This window comes from Equus caballus, chromosome 4, assembly GCF_041296265.1.
Source record: "Equus caballus isolate H_3958 breed thoroughbred chromosome 4, TB-T2T, whole genome shotgun sequence".
Classification (NCBI taxonomy): domain Eukaryota; kingdom Metazoa; phylum Chordata; class Mammalia; order Perissodactyla; family Equidae; genus Equus; species Equus caballus.
Genome location: NC_091687.1, coordinates 44,063,424 through 44,083,298, shown reverse-complemented (window position 1 = coordinate 44,083,298; position 19,875 = coordinate 44,063,424). Strand labels below are relative to the sequence as shown.

General features: G+C 34.1%; 1 protein-coding gene across 1 annotated transcript in view; it reads left to right on the top strand.

The window, feature by feature from the left end:
- Positions 1 to 19,875, top strand: part of SEM1 (SEM1 26S proteasome subunit) — a 24,077-nt gene extending 4,202 nt beyond the window's left edge. Inside the window, exons 2-3 of the mRNA XM_070264499.1 lie at positions 13,354 to 13,447; positions 19,676 to 19,875. Coding sequence (XP_070120600.1) covers positions 13,354 to 13,447; positions 19,676 to 19,718 — 137 coding nt within the window. The 3' untranslated portion in view covers positions 19,719 to 19,875. The remainder of the gene's footprint in view (positions 1 to 13,353; positions 13,448 to 19,675) is intronic.

Below are 19,875 nucleotides of genomic sequence, written 5' to 3'. Positions count from 1 at the left end.
ACTTGAAGCTTCAAACAATTTTTCATATCAGACAGATAATGAAAGGGTATTAAAAATATTTTCATTAATTTCCTTTTTCTGACAATTCGAAGTGTGAGTAAAAGTGAGAACAAGTGAGCCTTCAGGTTCTTTTCTCTTCTTCCTTTGCCAGAATTGAGAGTTTTTTTTTCTTTTTCGAGGGAAAAGCTTTTTTAGAATACTTAAAATGAACCTGTGGAAGCAATAGTATATACAAGATACTATTTAAGCAGTAATATATACAAGAGAATACTATTAAAGTAGTCTATAATTTTTCTATAACCAGTGAAACTGCTATATTATCTGAAGAAATCAAGAACCAGCCACCTCCCCATCCTCATTGAGAAATTCCTGGCTAAAACACTGTTGATGGGAATTTATTGAGGCAGACAACAGGCTCGTGTTCCCCTAATGCTACCAACGTTCTGGAATAACTGAGGTACTCTCACCTGTACTTAACATAGTAGGACATCTTACAGTGGTTCTTAACCAGGGGAGTATTTTTGCATGTCACATTCACTTGACAGGTGGGAATGTGAAATAACTACCAGCATTTAGTGTATAGAGGCCAAGGACTTTAACTGCCTGCTGTGCGTAGAGCAGTCCTGGACAAGGAAGAATCGTCCTATGAAAAATGGCATTGAGAAATATTTACGTGAACATTGGATACCAACTGGACTAAACCATCAACAGAAGGGTTCCTTAGAATCTTAAATGTAGAAGGTAGACACAACTAATATTGACTATGTCAGATATTGCACTAGTTAGTTTACCTAGTGCCAACAGGGGTTTTGCTATTTTCACTTATTAAAACATAGTGGACACATAAATAATACCATCACACATTTAAATTGGTGGTGGTAGCACGAAATGGAAAAATCATGTTGCTAAAAATTTTGAAGAAAAATGATAAATACAGCGGATGACAAAGTACCTACTGAATGTCCATTTATGGTAATCATATGCAAGAGGAAAGTTTTTGAACCCTCGATGGAATAAGCATGATGAATCTGGGATCAGACCTAGATTCAGAACCTATCGTTCATCTACTTTTGGCTTGTCAGCTCATGTTAGTTACTTCTTTTTAAAAATATTTTTATAGTATAATATATAAGATAATTGTACAAGTAACTGCTTATAGTAAAAGTTTAAACCTATGAATAGGTATAAATTGAAAAGTAAATCACTGTTTCTCCTTGCCTTTCCCCAAAAATGTTTCTCATGCTCCAGTGTTTGGATATATCCTTCAAATACACACAGAGGACCACGTTATATGTAATATTCTCCTCCTATAATATTCTTTTACTGTATATATCTTAGATTTTCGCATTAATTATAAAAATCTCCCTCTGCTTTTTAGTAGTTGTGCACCACTAGTCCATTGTATGCCTGTTGAATAATCTATTTAACTAGCTCTAAAACCACCTAGATAGATAGATAGGTTTTTTGTTTGCTTGTTTTTATGTTTTGTTTTTTCTATTACAGAATATGATGCAGTGAATATTCTTACATCTTTGTGTGTATGTTTTTCTACTTATCTATAAGATAAACTCTTAGGAAATTGCCAGGTCAAATTGACAGGTTCATTTTTTTAATATAATTTTTATTTTGAAATAACCACAAATTTAGAGAATAATTGAAAGTACAGTACAACCTTCTTTCCTTGAGCCATTTGAGAATAAGTGGCCAACCTGATGCCCATCACCCCTGAATATTATAATGTGTATTTCCTACAAAGACACAATCACAGTATAACCATCAAAATAGGAAATTAACACACTGATACGTTAGTGTCATCGAATCCACAGATTGCTTTCAGGTTTCTCTAATTGTCTCAGTAATGTCTTGATTCAGAATCATGGATTACATTCACTTGTCGTGTCTCTTTAGCTTTCAGTCTAGAGCAGTTTTGAGCAGTTTGTCTTTGACTTTCGTAATTTTGACACTTTGAAGATTACAGGCCAGTTATTTTGTAGACTTTTCCTCAACTTAGATTTGTCTTGTGTTTCCACATGATTAGATTCAGGTTGTGCACCTTGGCAGGAATATCATAGTCGTGATGCCATGTTCTCATTGCATCCTATCAGGTGGAACATGATTCTCATTTGTTCCATTACTGATGATGTTCACTTTGATCACTTTATTAAGGTAGTATCTGTGAGACTTTTCCATTGTTAGATTACTCTTTTTCGCTTTGTAATTAATACGTATTTTGTGAGAAAGGACTTGGAAATTATGTAAATACAATATTCCATTCATCATCAAACTTTCAGTTTATTCATTTGCTTATTTATATCAGTACAGGGTCATGGATTCTCATATTCAGTGGGTTATAATTTGCTGCTATTATTGATTTTAACCCTCAAATTGTCCCATATTTGAACTTGGGGAATCCCTTCAAGCTGTTTTCTGTGACCTTCTGACATGTCATTTGCTAGCATTCTGGCAAAAGAACGTATTCCAGGCTAATCTTGTACTTTCCCTGCCCCAGTCCTGGAATCAGCCATTTCTCCAAGGCACGTTCCTTTTAATGGAGAATGATTTAGAAGGCAAGATCTTAACTCCACTAGTGCTAATTGCTTTTGGGACTCTCAGTGAAATATACAAATGTGTGTATACATATATGTGTGTGTGTATATAAAACCATGAGTTCACACGGATATTCTCCAGTTACAGTTCAGCACAAGATTCATTCTAGTTTTTTCTCTTTCCATATTTGTAACCCTTTTCCTCAGCAGTGAGAAACCTGGCTTCCATTATCTTAAATAAATTGTCAGTTTGGTCATCCTTCTCCCTAACTGATCTCTGTTGCCCCCTCCACCCACAGGTGGCCTCTTTATCCCACTTGGGCTTCAACATTGTGTTCCAGGCCACCTTCTCCCCTCGTTATGCCAGCACTAGATGACTTCTTCACCCTGTCCAGTCCATGACGCACCAGCCACGACATGCTGCTCCTCCACAGGAATGCCCTTCTGGGTCTGCTTGGGCTCTAACACCTCATCCAGCTCTAGGTGCATTTTGAATTTTGACATATAGTCTCAAATTGCCTTTGAGGAAAGTTTCACGAATTACCATTCCTATCTAAAGTTTGCCTTTTCTCTCATAAGGTTGCCTACACTACATATTAAACATTTTAGTCATTGAGAACCTGATGGCTGAGAAGTAGTCACGTCATTTTGATTTGGATTGATTTATTTGAGTGAGATTCATCATTATGTTTTTCCTTGAACTGTTACCTTCTTAATCCTCAGTTTCTTCATATCTAATTTGGGGATGGTAGACTCATGTAAGGATTACATGATTGTGTTAGTCTGCGTGAGCTTCCACTACAAAATACCATAGACTGAGTGGCTTAAACAACAGAAATTTATTTTCTCAAGGTTCTGGAACCCAGAAAGTCCAAGATAAGGTATTAACAGATTTAGTTCCTGGTGAGGGCTCTCTTCCTGGGTTGCAGACTGCTGCCTTCTCATTGTGTCCTCACAGGGTGGAGAGAGACAGCAAGCTCTTCGGTGTGTCTTCCTATAGTGGCACTGATCTCATTGTGAGGATTCCATGCTTATGACCTTATACAATCCTAATTACCTTCCAAAGACCCCATCTCTAAATACCATCACATCGGGGATTAGGGTTTCACCATAGGAATTTCGGGGTCCAGGAGACACAAACATCCGGTCCGTAACAATGATATATGTAAAGTGCAGAGCATCAAGTTGGGCAAGAGTTGATATTCAGTAAACATTAGTTCTCTTTCTTTTCTCCTCCCTGATTTACATAGAGATTTGGATTTTGAATGATGTTTGATATTTAATTTAGAATTTGAACTAATTTTGACATATATTTTATTTTTGCAAAACATATTTGTAATTTTAGATATATCCAAAATTACACTAGTTGAGTTTGTGGATTATTTGACAGTTTATTTTTTTTCTAGTAGTAAAATCTTCTAAATTAAAAAATATTTGGGCCGGCCCCATGGCTGAGTGGTTGTTTGCGTGCTCCTCTTCGGCGGCCGAGGTTTCACCAGTTCGGATCCTGGGTGCAGACATGGCACCATTCATCAGGCCATGCTGAGGCAGCGTCCCATGTGGCACAACTAGAGGCACTCACAACTAGAATATACAACTATGTACTGGGGGGCTTTGGGGAGAGGAAGAAAGAAGAAAAATAGATTGGCAACAGTTGTTAGCTCAGGTGCCAATCTTTTTTTAAAAAAAAAAAAGACTTGGTTCTAAATAAATAAATAAATAAATAAAAATAAAATAAAAAATATTGCCAAATTTTTTTCCAAAAGTACTTTAAAAAATAATGTGGTTATTCATATAAAATATAAAGATTCATAAAACAATAGCAAACATTGTTTAAGGATGCATACAGATGTATGAGGTATAAAGAAAGAAATACAGTGGAATAAAAAACCTCCAAATCAAGATACTGGTGCTTTGGAAAGGATGGTGAAAGGTGTGACCCAGGATATTAAACAGTGAAAACTACTTTGAAAAACTGTTTGATTAGCTATTTCACTGATTGTATGGAATGAACAAGTAATAAACAATTATGACTTAAATAGTGTTTAACTGTTGTTAAACAATACTCATTGCGAGATGTGATGTGAAATATCACTGAAAATATTGAGGGGAAAATAAGTTTCAAAAACTATACTTGTACTCTTCTTCCGAAGTATTAAAAAAAATCACACAGTATCTTTTTTTTCCAGTTTTGTGTTCTGCTGTATACATAATACTTGGTGGAAATGCTATTGTTGTCTTTATTCTGGAACATGCTTCTCTTCTTACCTCCCTCATCCCTCAAGTTCCCTTGCGGTGATTAGCACATAGTAAATGATATATTCATTCAATATATATTTGTTGGGTCTTTCCTGTAAATCTGGTGCTGAATGGTGCAGAGAGAATGATATTAGCTGTCATTAATCAGTACTAAGTACTTTAGACACATAATCTCATTTAATCCTAATAGCAGCCTTATGATGGTTTTATACTTGGGGCTCAGCAAAATTAAATAATTTACCAAGATCACAGTTAACTAGAGGCTGCACTGAGGCAAATTTGACTCCTTAGGTAGGTATTTGTCAGTGAACTTAGTGGTATAAATGTTAAGGGAGATATGGATCAGTGGTTTTCATACCAAGCTTGAGCTTTTTAGTATTCTGCAGGTGCTTTTATCCTGGGGGGTGGGGCTCCAAGCCTTTCCCTTTCCACATCCAGTTAAACCAGAGCAACTTTGCTTTTGACTGTTTTTTATCTGTTGGGCTTCTGGGTAAGATTTTATTTGGTTTCCTTCCATTGGGTGGGGGTGGGGGAATGGCGAATTAAGCAACTAGCAGTAAAGTGCAACAGCAGTTCAAAAGAAGGGGAAGTTATTTCCAGTTGTGTACAACATGAGAGCAACATTTGAACAGAGCTTTCAAAAGATAGAAATGTACGAAAGGGGTTTCTGAAAGAAGGGAAAAGGAATAGATGCTTAGAAGTAGAAAATCAATGTATATTTTATTTGGCTGTGAAATAGTGGTTGCAAGCACAGGTAGTTTGGGGCCTAATCTTGGAATGCTTTAAGCCAAATGACCATTTGGACTTTATCCTTAGGTACATGAGGAGTGGTTTTTTTGTTTTTGTTTTTGCTGAGGAAAATTAACCCTTAGCCACCATCTGTTGCCAGTCTTCCTCTTTTTTTGCTTGAAGAAGATTAGCCCCAAGCTAACATCTGTGCCAGTCTTCCTCTGCTGTATATGTGGGTCGCCACGACAGCTTGGCTGATGAATGGTGTGGGTCCCTGCCTGGGATCCGAACCCACGAACCTGAGCCACCAAAGCAGAGTGCACCAAGTTTAACCACTATGCCCCAGGGCCAGCCTGGAGGAGTGGTTTTTTTGTTTGATGTGTGTGAATTTCCTTTCAGCATTAGGCAGTTTAGGAAAAATTAACCCAGCAGAATTATTTTGAAAAAATGGAAAGAGAGAGACAGAGTCAGGAAAGCTAATTAGCAAACTGTTGAAATAGCTTAGGTGAGGACTCAGGGCCTGAAATAGATTGTTATTAAGAAAGAAGTGAAAAGAGTGATGCAAGAATAACAAGGGAGCTCTGGCAACTAGTTTGATATGGAGTGTTGGGAATAAGAAGAATCAGGGGTTGGATTTTGTACTTGCATGTCTAATCGAAGACGGATGGTGGAGTTCACATTTCATACCCTTGACACAGTAATATGGAGGAAATAAAGATGAGTGTAGGGCACGAGGGCTTGGAAAAGATGAGAGTAATGGCTTTGGGGAATTTTGTAGAATTAAAGAGAAACAAAAGCACTAATCAACAAAGAGAACCAACGTCAGCATGGCTTTGTAGTGGAACCATTCTGCCAGATATATGTTTTTAAATTTTTCATGAAAAGAATTGTGTTTGAATTTCCTTGTTTTAAAAATGTGAGAAAAGGGGCTGGCCCGGTGGCTCAGCAGTTGAGTTTGCACTTCCGATTCAGTGGCCCGGGGTTCGCCTGTTCACATCCCGGGTGTGGACATGGCACTGCTCGGCAAGTCATGCTGTGGTAGGCATTCCACATATAAAGTAGAGAAAGATGGGCACGGATGTTAGCTCAGGGCTAGCCTTCCTCAGCAAAAAGAGGAGGATTGGCAGCAGATGTTAGCTCAGGGCCAGCCTTCCTCAGCAAAAAGAGGAGGATTGGCAGCAGATGTTAGCTCAGGGCTAATCTTCCTTAAAAAAAAAAGTGAGAAAAATTATAAATGGTTATGTAAGTTATTTTGAGCCTCTGTTTCAGACTCCTGGCCACAAATAACTGAAAACTCACCAGTAGTCTGGTAGCAACATCATTTATGACTTGCTTTTGGTTGTTTGCTTGGAAGTTCCCCAGTGACACCTTTGGTCCTCGTTGGAGAAAATATAGTACTGCAGTAGTGCTATGCTAGGTACTGATTTCTTAGCCAGTGAGTAGACTTTAGATCTCTATGGTATAGATGTTTTTGTATCATGATACCCTACAGAAATGAAATTTTATAAAAAAATTTTAATCTATTTTATACAGTTTAAGCAGGAACACATGTAAATTTATCTCAGAATGACTAGATTTAGTGTGGCTTATTATATTCATGAGTGTAATGATGCTATTTGCAACTATTGCTGTTCTCTTTTACACTCACCTGTGATGGTGAGTGTACAATTTAGAACTTTTTTGAACTTTCTTCTGTTTCTTTTATATTTTTCTTCATATAATGTTGCATGTACATGCACATTTTTTATTTGAAAAAACTTTCTTGGAGATTAGTTTGTTTATATTCAGAGTAGCTTTACTGTTAAAGAATGAATGAAAATTTGATGCTACTGAAAATTGGTATAGGATGGAACATTTGCAACCCTATTTGGTGTAAATGGAATTTCCTCTTTACTTTTCTCCAAAGTGGTATACTTCATACTTTTAAGAAATTTCAGAATGTATGTTGGAGGGTGAGGAGAGTAAGTAATTTTAAAAACATTAAGTTGAGAGAAAACCCTTTTTTTCCACACTTAAATGTCAAGGTGACACTTAGATGAAGTATGTGGGATCTTTGATAGCTGAGATTTTTGAAATTTAAAGCTAGTCAGAGATGTAATTCTCACTGACAAATATGAACAAAGCCAAACTTGGGGGCAAAGTTTTAAATAATTTAGTATTGCTAGAAACTTATGTATTAGGCATCTGCTATTGGTTATTTCCAATTCTGGCTTCTTAAAATATGGTAATTTTTTTTTACCAGTACACATCTGGAGGCCTGCACACTGAAGTAAACACAGCTGTGGTTATTTAAACGATTAATCACAATCCTGGCAATGCATTTAGTGTTGAAGATAAAGTGTATACTTTATAAAGTCATCTATGTATTGAAGGAAGGCATTAGACATGAATCAGATATCCTTGTTTGATTTATTTATTTTGCCCTTTTTAAAAAAGCTACTTCTTGGTTTAAAGCTTTTAAAATGAGTGATTAAATAAAATTGCATGGTTATCAGTGTCGTGTTATGGTTGAAAATTAAAACACAATTCAGAGATGTGTTGCAGGAGATGTCAGGCAGATCCCAGAGATTACAATTTGTGTTACAGCCTTGAGACTTTAAACTACTTTAATGGAGTTTGGAGTTATCTCACCAGTCTTAGTTTTCAGTTTTGTCTTAATAATATTGTAATTCACATATGTTGTAACATATATACCATATGGAGAATTTATAAGTGTTGGAAATAATATTTGGGTGTATTATACCCTCTCACTTAAACTTTTTACATAATATAGTTTATTAGATTCCTGGTTAAAGTTTCCAGCTAAAATAGATTATAGATTCTGGTTTGTCAGTGTGAATGCTAAGGTTCTTAATGGTACTGTATTAAATAATTTAAAATGCTTAATAAGTTGTAATTCATAAGATTATTTATTGTCTTGGATTCTTATCTATGGTAATGGGAAGGATAATATGGCATGTAGACTTCAGTGCATCTTACTCCTGGGATAAGGCATTACGGCTCGATGATTAATGAAGAATTTAACCAACTGTTCCATTTGGTATCTTTGTATACTCAATAGTGTCATAATTATGAAGTACTGCATAATGATACCAAAGAAATATAGCGCTATTGTCATGAATCTTTTTTGTGTATGTATTCTACCTAAAATCTTGCTCACAATACTAGTTTCCCCCCCTCCAAGAGCCAATTACTTTTTCTTGGGATTTTATTTTTACCTTCTTTTTTCTTTCCTTGCCATTAAAACAGCACAAGATGGTTGTTAAAGGAGGAAGACATGCTTTATCCTTATGCTAAATCATCAGAATTCAACTTGATAAACTAAAAATTGTACCACTCTTAAAATTAAAAAGGGACAATGTTCGAACTAGTGTCTCCCGTATTAAGAATTTTGACTTTTTCCAGCCTTTTTAGAATTAAGGATTGGAATTTCTACAAACAAGTTATTGAATCTGTTATGTGTCTTGTTGGTGATTCTCTAAGGCAGTTGAGTAGAAATTAACCAGTATGGTTTCTTTTAGTCTTTCAAAGTTAAAAGAATTAAAGCCAGCTTGAAGACATTTGAATGACATCAAGTAATAACAATATTGAAATCAACATTTTGAATCAAGTCATAATTAGATTAAAAGTTCCTAGGGGCCTATATTTTTAGTGTTCTGGAAAGGGTAGGCTTACAAGGTTAGCAGAGAAATGTGAAATAAATGTTCTTGTTATTTTATATTTCTGACTTGAATCTTTGATATATTATCATTTCCTTTTAGGGACCAGTGCAGGTGTAAACTACCTAGTTAACAGCTTAGGAAGCTGGTTAGTTAGAAGTGGTTCAAGCTGATGTGAGGCTTGGTGCTTTAGAAACTTAAAACAGTTGTGACTTGAGTTGTGTCACCCCCTTTACTCAAGAAGGTATTATCTGGTATTAATGTATTCAAATTATTTTTGTGGAACATTAAACTCTGTTAGATATCTTTATAAAGACTTCTTCAAATATCAGTAAAACAAATATTTAACAATTCCTATTTCTAGGCTGAACCCAAATATATTTAAAGTCTAGGATTTGAAGTTGTGAAATAATGGTAGAAAAAAGTTAATTTTTTTTATAGGACAGTCTTCATTTCTCTTTTTTGGTAGTGGTAATGGTGGTGGCATTCCAACAAAGAGGGGTATGATATACGGTGATCTCTAAGGCTTTCTGTATCTCCAGAATTCTGTAATTTTAAACAATCCTCAGTCTTAGCCATTTTATAAAAACTTGATGTATAGCCAAACCTTGCTACATTGCAGTTTAATGAAGTAGCTTTGTGTGAATTTTTTTATACTGTAAGGCTTTCATGTCGTTAAAACAAAACAACAAACAAAAATTCTAAGCTGTCCATTATTAGATAGCTACAGAGCTGTAGGTTGCAGTAAGACTGGAAGGAATGTGGAGAAATAGCATTATTAGTCGTTCACTTGCTGTAAAAGGGATAATGGATTTCATTGTTTCATTATAAGTTCAACATTCAAGAATCTGAATTTCTGTAAAAGATAAATTTGAGATTATTTGAGGTGCTTTATTCAGTTTTAATTTTAAAAATTAAAATTAGTTGATTTTTGGTGATTTAATATTACAGGGAAATATATCTACTATTTGAAATGAAGCTTCTTTTTAATTTAAAAGTAGATCTTAGACTGTACCCCATGTCACCTTGATGTAATGCTCCTCTCTTGTATACTTAATACTGCAATTTCTGCCCCCTTTATCTTTGCCTTAAAATTGCTCCCTTCTTTCTGACTGAGATTTCTCTGCTTTTGGAAGAACAAAAAGAAAGTTTATGTATAACATTATAACATACATAGAAAACAGTTTATTATTGATTGCAACGGCAATATGAGAGTAACAGTACTATTTTATCCCTATACTACTGATTAACTCTTTTCCAGTCTATAAAAGTGCAGAAATGTTATTCTTTCAGTTTAGCTTTGGGAATAGATATATCTATGAAAAAATTGAGTTGTAGTAGCTTTCTGATCACTCTTCCATAGACTGAGGGAAATCCTGAATGGTATTTCCTTTTCTTTAACTTCTTAATCTACTCTTCATGTAAAACATAGGTAGTTCCACAGACAGAGAATAAAATTTTTCAGTTTGAGCTTCAAGGTACTTTTAGAAGAAAGGAGAAAATGTAAGTGTATATCTAGCCCAGTTATCTTAATTTTGAGGTATAATTAATACTTACTGTTATTAAGTGTTACTGTTGTTAAGGACCTCAGAGAATAGTAAAGGATTTGAATTTAGGTAATTGTAATATTCCCTCTGAGAACAATAATATTACTATGAGATATCAGAAAATTTATGTGGGTAAATATCAGTATTTTTGATTATTGAGAGTATTTATTAATGAATATATGTTCACTGTCCTATATAGTGATTGAAGTTGGGTATACATTTGACTGAGCTTCCTAGAAACCTGAAATAAATTGCCTAAGAGAAACTTTTTCATCTTTTCAGAAACTGAGGTCTTAAAGAAATTTCCCGCATGATCTCTCTTAGGGAAGCATTGAACGAGGTGACTGCTATTCTCAAAAACATTCTTAGAATAAATATATTTATATTGATAAATATAAATTTATCATGATATTGTTGATCTCTTCTATCTTGAAATATATACTCTTGGCTTCACTGAAACCTCACACTGGCCTCTGTTTTCTTGAGATTGACCACTCAGAAGGAGGGAACTTGACTTCCATTTGCCCAACATTTTAAGTGTCTACTGTGTGCCCAGCACTCAGCTGTAGGCATTACAGTTGCAATAAAATGTGGTTCCTACCTGAAGGTTTGAATAGTAACTGACAGGAATGGCAGTGGTCATTTTAGGCATTAGTGGAGGATAGGTATAAAATGTGTAAGATTGAGGAGGAGGGGACAGAAAGGAGGACCACAGTAATAGTCTATCAAAGGAATAATCACTCCTAAATTAACATAGTGACAGTAAGAATAGGAGGGGGGAGACCAACTCGAGATACTTAGGAGTTGAAATGGAAAGAGCATAATGAGTGATTGTGGTAGATGGAGGAGAAAGAGTAGCTAAGATGCCTTCCAAGTTTCCGGTTTGGGGGACCAGTTAAATGGAGGTACTTCTATTCTTAAATCATAAGGATGACTTACATATATTGCATTTAAACAACTTTGTTAGGTACATAATGTAATAAGTATTATGAGCCGTTGTAGCACAGCTTTAAATCTGTATGTACATTATAAGAAAAGCCTGTATCATCATACCTTTTGTTATTTAGTTATTTGTCTTTTCAGGTTGAAATGTTCTTAGTCATGTTTCTAATAAGTAATTACTAAGATGAAGCTAATGGCTAGGACATACTTGAGTGTGTAACTCATAATTACTATTTTTGCAGGGGAGAGGATCAAACAAAAATATACAAGGTCTGATTTAGAGTTCTGTTGTATCTTTCACAACCATTTGTTGTGCACAAGCGAGGTACTGTTTGTAGCTTAAGAATACAAAGATAAATAGCGTTGTTACTCTTAAGGAGCTCAGACACTAGAGACATATAAACTGATAATTATGATTATACAGTATGTAAGTGCTATGATAGAGACATACACAAAAGAGGGGTCCTAATCTCTGAGGGTACGAAGGAAGAGAAGGGAATAGGGAAGTCTCCAGAGGTGATTTCCAAACTAATTTTTTTTAAACTGTTTTTCCCACATTTTAATCTTGAAACTTTCAACTCTATGGAAAAGTTATTAAAAAAAAAGAGGGCAAGTGGAGGGTGGGCAGAATGGGTGCAAGGGATCAAAAGGTACCAACTTCCAGGTATAAAATAAATATCATGGGGATGTAATGTACAGTATGTTGAGTGTAGTTAGTAATACTGTATTGCATATCTGAAAGTTGCTAAGAGAGTAGATCTTAAAAGCCCTCATCACAAGAAAAAAAAATTCTGTATCTATGTATGGTGACGAATTTTAACTGGTCTTATTGTGGTGATCATGTTGCAATATTTACAAATATGAAACCATTATGTTGTATACTTGAAGCTAATATAATGTTACATGTCAATTATACCTCAGTAAAGAGATCAACACCTAAGTTTCATCAGTTATTAACGTTTTGTCATATTTACTGTATTTCTATCATATATATATCGTATATCAATATATATCAAATATATATATCAATATATATCATATATCAAATATATGTATTTGAGGGATATCAAATATATATATCAATATATATCATATATCAAATATATATATTTGAGGGAACCATTGCAAGTAAATTATCAACAAAATGACACTTGACTCAAATATTTCAGCATGGATGTTTTCAAGAATAAGGACATTTTTCTTTACAACAATTTTACAGTCATAATTAAGAATATAAAAAGATACTACTTTCTGTTATCTGTGTATGAGTTAACCTTTTTTATGTTTAGCAGTTTTGAATTCCAGGCTAATATCTTCCTGCTCAACTCGCTTTAGTGTTCTTGGTGCTGTGTTTTGAAAGATTGTGAAATAGACCTTATAAAAATTAGCCCAAGGTAAAAATCAGGAAAGTAAATATCTTCCTGAAATTGTAATAAGTTTTCATGGCAAATAGAATTTTTTGTATTAACTTTTGTTTTATCTGCAAATTCAGGAATTGAGAGAGTGAGACAGCATAAAATTGAGATTTAAGAGGAAGATTATCATTTCTCATAGATATAGTATTAGTTATTTTGAATTGAGAGAATCTTCAGTGGCAAACTTTCTGAATTTTTTATATTTATGGAAATAATATATGAGAGATATTTAGACAACATCTGTTTCTGTTTTTAGACTGGGCTGGTTTAGATGAAGATGAAGATGCACATGTCTGGGAGGATAATTGGGATGATGACAATGTAGAGGATGACTTCTCCAATCAGTTACGGTAAGTTTCAAGTCACATTTTTATATAGCTTAGTATTAATTATAAGCACGAAATATGTAACTTACATAATGATAATTGATCTCTTAAAAGATAATTAATCTTTAAAATATGTTCTTGAATTATGAAAAGACATTGTCTTTATTTCCTGTGTTTCTAAACATGAATACTTTGTGTAATTGCATAGAACTTTTGTTTTTTTCTAGTCTCTTTACAAAAGTAGTTAAATACAAGCATATTTGCTATTTTTTGTCTTGTAGGTTTAATTCTGTCGATGTTAATTTTATACCATTATTGAGTAACTCAGCAGAAATTAGAATCAGGGTATTAGGACCCAATAGATTGGTGATTCTTAAACTGGAATGGAGATTGGGGTGATGGGAGTGTACTTTTTCATATTCATGTACAAGTCGACTTAATGTGATTGATTAATTGATTGAAGTAAAATTCGTATAACATATAATTAACCATTTTAAAGTGTACAATTCAGTGGTGTTTTGTGTATTCAGAATGTCATGTAACCATTATCTCTTTATATCCAAAAATTTTCAGCACCCCAAAAGGAAACACCATACCCATTAAGCGGTCACTCTGCATTCCTTTCTTCCCCCAGCCCCTGGCAACCACTAATTTGTTTTCTGTCTCTGGATATTTCATATAACTGGAATCATACAGTAGGTGATATCTTGGGTGTCTAGCTTCTTTAACTTAGCATCATATTTTCAAGTTTCATCCATATCATAGTGTGTATCAGTACTTCGTTCCTTTTTATGTCTGAAGAATAATCTGTTGTATGATATGCCACAGTTTGTTTACCCATTAATGAGTTGATGGACATTTGGGTTGTTTCCAGCTTTTGACTATAGTGAACAGTGCTGTTGTAAATATTCATGTACAAGTTTTTGTTTGAATACCTGTTTTCAATTTTTGGAGATTTAATCCTAGGAGTGGAATTGCAAGGTCATGTCATAATTCTCATTAAGTTTTTGAGGAACTGCCAAACTGTTTTCCACAGCAGCTGAACAATTACATTATACTTGCAATGTATAAAGGTGTTAATCTCTCCACATCCTCACCAAAACTTATTTTTCATTTATTTTTTTATTATAACCATCCTAGTGGGTGTGAACTGGTATCTTGTTGTGGTTTTGATTTACATTTCCCTAATGGCTAATAATGAACCTCTTTTCACATATTTGTTGGCCACTTGTGTATCTTCTTTGGAGAAATATCTATTCAAGACCTTTGCCTATTTTTAAGTTGGGTTTGTTGTCTTTTTGCTACTGAGTTATAAGAGTTCTTTATATATTCTGGGTACTAGGCCTTTATCAAACATATTATTTACAAATATTTTCTCCCATACTGTTAGGTTGTCTTTTCACTATCTTCATAGTGTTCTCTGCACAAGCGTTTTTAATTCTGATGAAGTCCAATTCATCTACTTTTTAAGAATTCATTGCCAAATTGAAGGTTATGAAAATTTATACCTTTGTTTTCTTCTAACAGTTTTAGAATTTTACCTCTTACATCAGGTCTTCAGTACATTTTGACTTCATTTTTGTATATGGTGTGAAGTAAGGATCCTAGTTCATTCTTTTGCATGTGGATATACAGTTGTACCAGCACCATTTGTTTTGGAGACACTTCTTTCCTCTAATATTTTTTTTTAAGATTGGCACCTGAGGTAACAACTATTTCCAGTCTTTTTTTTTCCCCCCTGCTTTTCCCCAAATCCTCCCAGTACGTAGTTGTATATTTTAGTTGTGGGTCCTTCTAGTTGTGGCATATGGGACGCCGCTTCACTGTGGCCTGACAAGCAGTGCCATGTCCCCACCCAGGATCCCAACCAGCGAAACCCTGGGCCGCCAAAGCGGAGCCCTCAGACTTAACCACTCAGCCCTGGGGGGTCAGCTCCTCCTCTAATTTTATTTTGATTCAACCTACATGTATCTGTTTTGGCCACAAAGATATCTCAGTAAACTGTCACATACTTTGCTCAGATCAAGATACAGAAGTTCTATTACAATCTTCTAATTTTCTAGTCTAGTACCTTTATTCAAAAAGGAAGTGAGATAATTTATAATGAATTTTTAACATTTATTTTTAATAATAGTGCAGTAGCTTTTGTTCTTTTTAGTATTTTTCTAGAGACTAATCACATTTTCACCCATCTCCTTTCTCCTCTTTTTGGAAATTGTACAATTTACCTTTCACTGTTATTCTGGTACTTTCACACTTTTTTATGATCTCTCAGAATTGCAGACTGTGACTTTTGACTATATTTTTTTGTTCTTTCAGTATCCTGAGATTTAATTATTCGAAGCCGTGAGACTTTAAACTTCTTTAATGCAGTTTGAAGTTATCTCATCTGTCTTAGTTTTCAATTTTGTCATATGTTGTTTTTCCTTTTGCAGTTTTATGGACAACATAGGAATAATAGTTGTTGAGCAATAATCTTGATTTTTCTCTAAAATCTGCTAATATTACCCAATGTGTTCCAGGCATTGGATCTGTCTCTTCTCATTCTTCTTTATACATATATGGCTCTCAAAGCCCTTTTTGTTCTTTTTACAGATGTTGGTCCATTCTGGAAATAAGTTAATTCTGTGTATACAAGTTCTTGCTGCTTTCTTTTTGCATTTACTTTTGTTTTATATCCTTTTAAAACTAAGCCACATCAGAGAACACTCTGCTACCTTTTTTTAATATCCATTTAACCCTTTCTTCCTTATTAGAATCATATTATGCTGTTAGAATATTTATGTTTAGGCCTTTCAACACTGTTGATCTCTATTCTGTGTTGTTTAATGATAATCATATTAATCATAATCTTGTTCATAATCAGTTTTTTCTTTCCTGTTATCTTCTTGAAATTTTTAAAGTGAGGAGAAATGAGTTTTCTTCCTTTGCTGTTGAAGTCAAATTTCTCCAAAGTGTTCTTTTTTGTCTTTTATTAGTCATAAAATAGCACTTTTCTCTGAAAAATTAAATCAAGACATTATTTAATATTTTGATTTTATCAAGGGACTTTTAGTAGTAAATGTACTGATAACTGGATTTCTTGTCACAACTAAATCTTACCTTTGTACTGATTTGGAAATTGAGCATTATCCATATATTCGTTGTGGCTTGTTTTTATAATACACCTCCACAGTGCTATTTTTTTCTCTGTTTTGTTTCTGCTTTTAGGTTTGTGGATTTCCACAAGTGTATAAATCTTGATACCTCCATTAGAGAATAAGATTTTTCTTTTTATTTCCCTATTTGAGTCATGCATTTTTTTCCCCACAAGGTTGTTGATATATCACCAATGCTGTCAAATAGAACTTAGTATAGTGATGGAAATGTTCATAAGCTGCACTATCTAATATAAAAACTACTAGTCACATGTAGCTGTTGAGCACATGAAATGTGGCTAGTGTGGCTGATGAACTGAATTTTTAATTTTATTTAATTTTGATAAATAGCTGCATGTGACTACTGTAGTGGACAGTGCAGCATCAGATAATATTTATATCCTTGCTTTAAAAAAGTTGTCTTGATTAACAAATCTCCTGCAGAGATGCTCTTCCTAGTCTTTGTAAAATGCATCAAGGCCCTTAATGTGGTATTAGAAACCATGGTAAAGAATATATTTACTGTTTTCTAATATTGTTTGGCCCTAATCCCATCTAACTTTGAAGAGGAGTTCATACTCAGGAGTCAGTCGGATCCCCTGGGTTTCAACTCCAGATCTGCCTCTTAGCTACATGTCCGTAGCCAGGACTTAGCTTTCCGCTCTCCAGGTTTCTGTTTCTCTTTCCGTGTAATTAGCTTTAACCAGCAGAAGTCGAAAGAAAAAGGCTACCTGTGTCTCCAAATAACTCAGAGTAATTCTGTTTTTGCTACTTCTGATACATTTGTTTTTCCCTATATCAATAGAAGTAGGCAGGATTCTGAAATTTTCCTGACCCCGCATCACGTTTTACATAAAAACTCCGAGAAGCCAATGTAGTTTCTGAGATACTGTGTCAGATATGGCCACTGTCATATAGCAGAGTAGTTTCTTGCGTAGTAAGAATAATTATCAAACCTACTAGTAGCTATTTGTCTTATTCTTGTTTTGTTGTAAAAGTAATGCTGCTGGTTTTGTTTCAAATAGTGTACATTCACTGTGTGTGCCCTGCGATACCGTTCCACTTATGCTGGATTTCTTCCGTTTGTTCTCTTTGTCAGATTTTTCTATTCAACAAGTTCGTGATATTAGTGTTTTGCGTGTTGTTTTGCGTTTTGTACTTGATGGCCTCAATTTATTTTCCTTTTGGTTTCTTCGATGTCCTAAATTCTAGCAAAGAACTTTTAATCTTCTCTAAGAATTTAGCTGATAGAGAAGCATACCATGATCTCCTTTGTGTTTGTAAACAATTTATCAATATAATTGGTCACTACCTCCTGTGAGGAAGGCAGACAGACACAAACCTGGATGGATTTGGTGTACTTATTACCTAAATCTTAGGTTGAATTTCGAAGGTGTTTTTTGTTGTTAAAATAAGAGAAAGTAAATAATCTAAATTGGTTTTGTTAAAGGCAGCAAAACTATTGTTTGAGAAAGTTTTAAAATTATTTCCATTTTAAATAGGAAACATATGAAGGGACAGGTATTATAATCTTCAATTTCCTGGAGTGGGGAGCCAAGGAAGCATTTTAGTTAAATTTAGCAAAGGAGGAGTAGAGTCAGAAACTTCTACTGTTCTCTTGACTCCTAACCCTGTGTTTTACCATTAGTCCATACTGCCCTCAACACCTGAACAGAAGACAAAGATGATTCATATGAACAATCTCTGGTTTTAATATTATTCATGGACTTTAGGTCAATATTTGTATTAAAAATAAGTAAAAATTTTAGGCAAGTGAAGGAGTTTGGGGAAATGAGTAATAAATATACATCATTCCTACCATGTGTTTTCTGCGTTGTGTTTACATTGGGTGGTGTGATAGTGTTTGAGCTAAATTATACTTGAGAACAAATGTCTTTTTATCTTACTGAATGTAATGATGTAGTGCGCATTAATCATAGTTTACATTTATACAATGTTTTATCATAGATTGGCCTTCAATCTTATTGTGAACTTTTATAAAATCTAAATTGTGGTAGATAAGTTGCTGGTGATATTTGGAATGGTAGTTTAAATAGCTGAAATTGATTACAGGGCTAAACCTTTTTGTGCAAATGTTTTATCCAAGGCAGATGAATAACTGCAGTTGCCTTTTTCAAAATATGATTGAAACTTCATGGTGAATAAATTATTTAAAATTATAAAAAATGTCTTTTTAAAATGTGTTTACTTATACCACTATAAATTTTTGAGATTTTTGTCCACATGTAAAATTAAGAAAATAAAGTCTTGGGGCTGGCCCGGTGGCACAGCGGTTAAGTTCGCACGTTCCACTTCAGCGGCCTGGGGTTCGCCGGTTCAGATCCCGGTGTGGACATGGCGCCACTTGACAAGCCGTGCTGTCGCAGGCATCCCACATATAAAGTAAAGGAAGATGGACACGGATGTGAACTTGGGGCGGTCTTCCTCAGCAAAAAGAGGAGGATTGGCAGCAGATGTTAGCTCAGGGCTAATCTTCCTCAAAAAAAAAAAAAGAAAGAAAAGAAAAGAAAGTCTCGTTTAATGTTTTATAACTTATTTATTTTTTTGCCTACATATAGTTAATGCACAATAATTCTCACACACCCTTAAATTTGATTAATAATTTTTGTCTTGGTTAGAGCATTAGATATTTGTCACTATGGAAAGCATTCTGTTTATTCTTTTTGTGTAAATTATAGTAATACCTATTATGATTATAAACTCTCTGAAAGTTTGATACCATTGTCTTATGTTCTTATTGATATGGTTAATGATTCTTAAAATTTGTGTTTAAATATTTACTGTGAACAGAACATTTGTATGGTATTTGGAAGATAGCAGTAAATCCTTAACATTTCTTCCATAAATAAATCGATTTATCAGAAAATTAAGAAATATAAAATATGTTTACTAATGGGAAAGTAAGATTTTATCAGCATTATGTTGATTCACATCTAATTTCCTTCTTATATAGATTTCTTTATAGAAAGAAGTAAGGGCACTAAAGTAAAGCTATGTGATAGCATTTATTATTAATTGTATTTCTAAAAACTATATGTCTTTAATTTATCATAAAGAATATCTAGTGATGTTGGGTTTTTTTGTTTTATTACAGAGCTGAACTAGAGAAACATGGTTATAAGATGGAAACCTCATAGCATCCAGAAGTGTTGAAGCAACCTAAACTTGAACTATTTACTAAATTCTAGGACAAAGAACCCAGGATGGGACACTTCAAAAAAAATATGGTTATTTCATTACCTGCTTGGATTTATTTTTGTTTTTGTAACACAAAAAATAAATGTTTTGATCTAA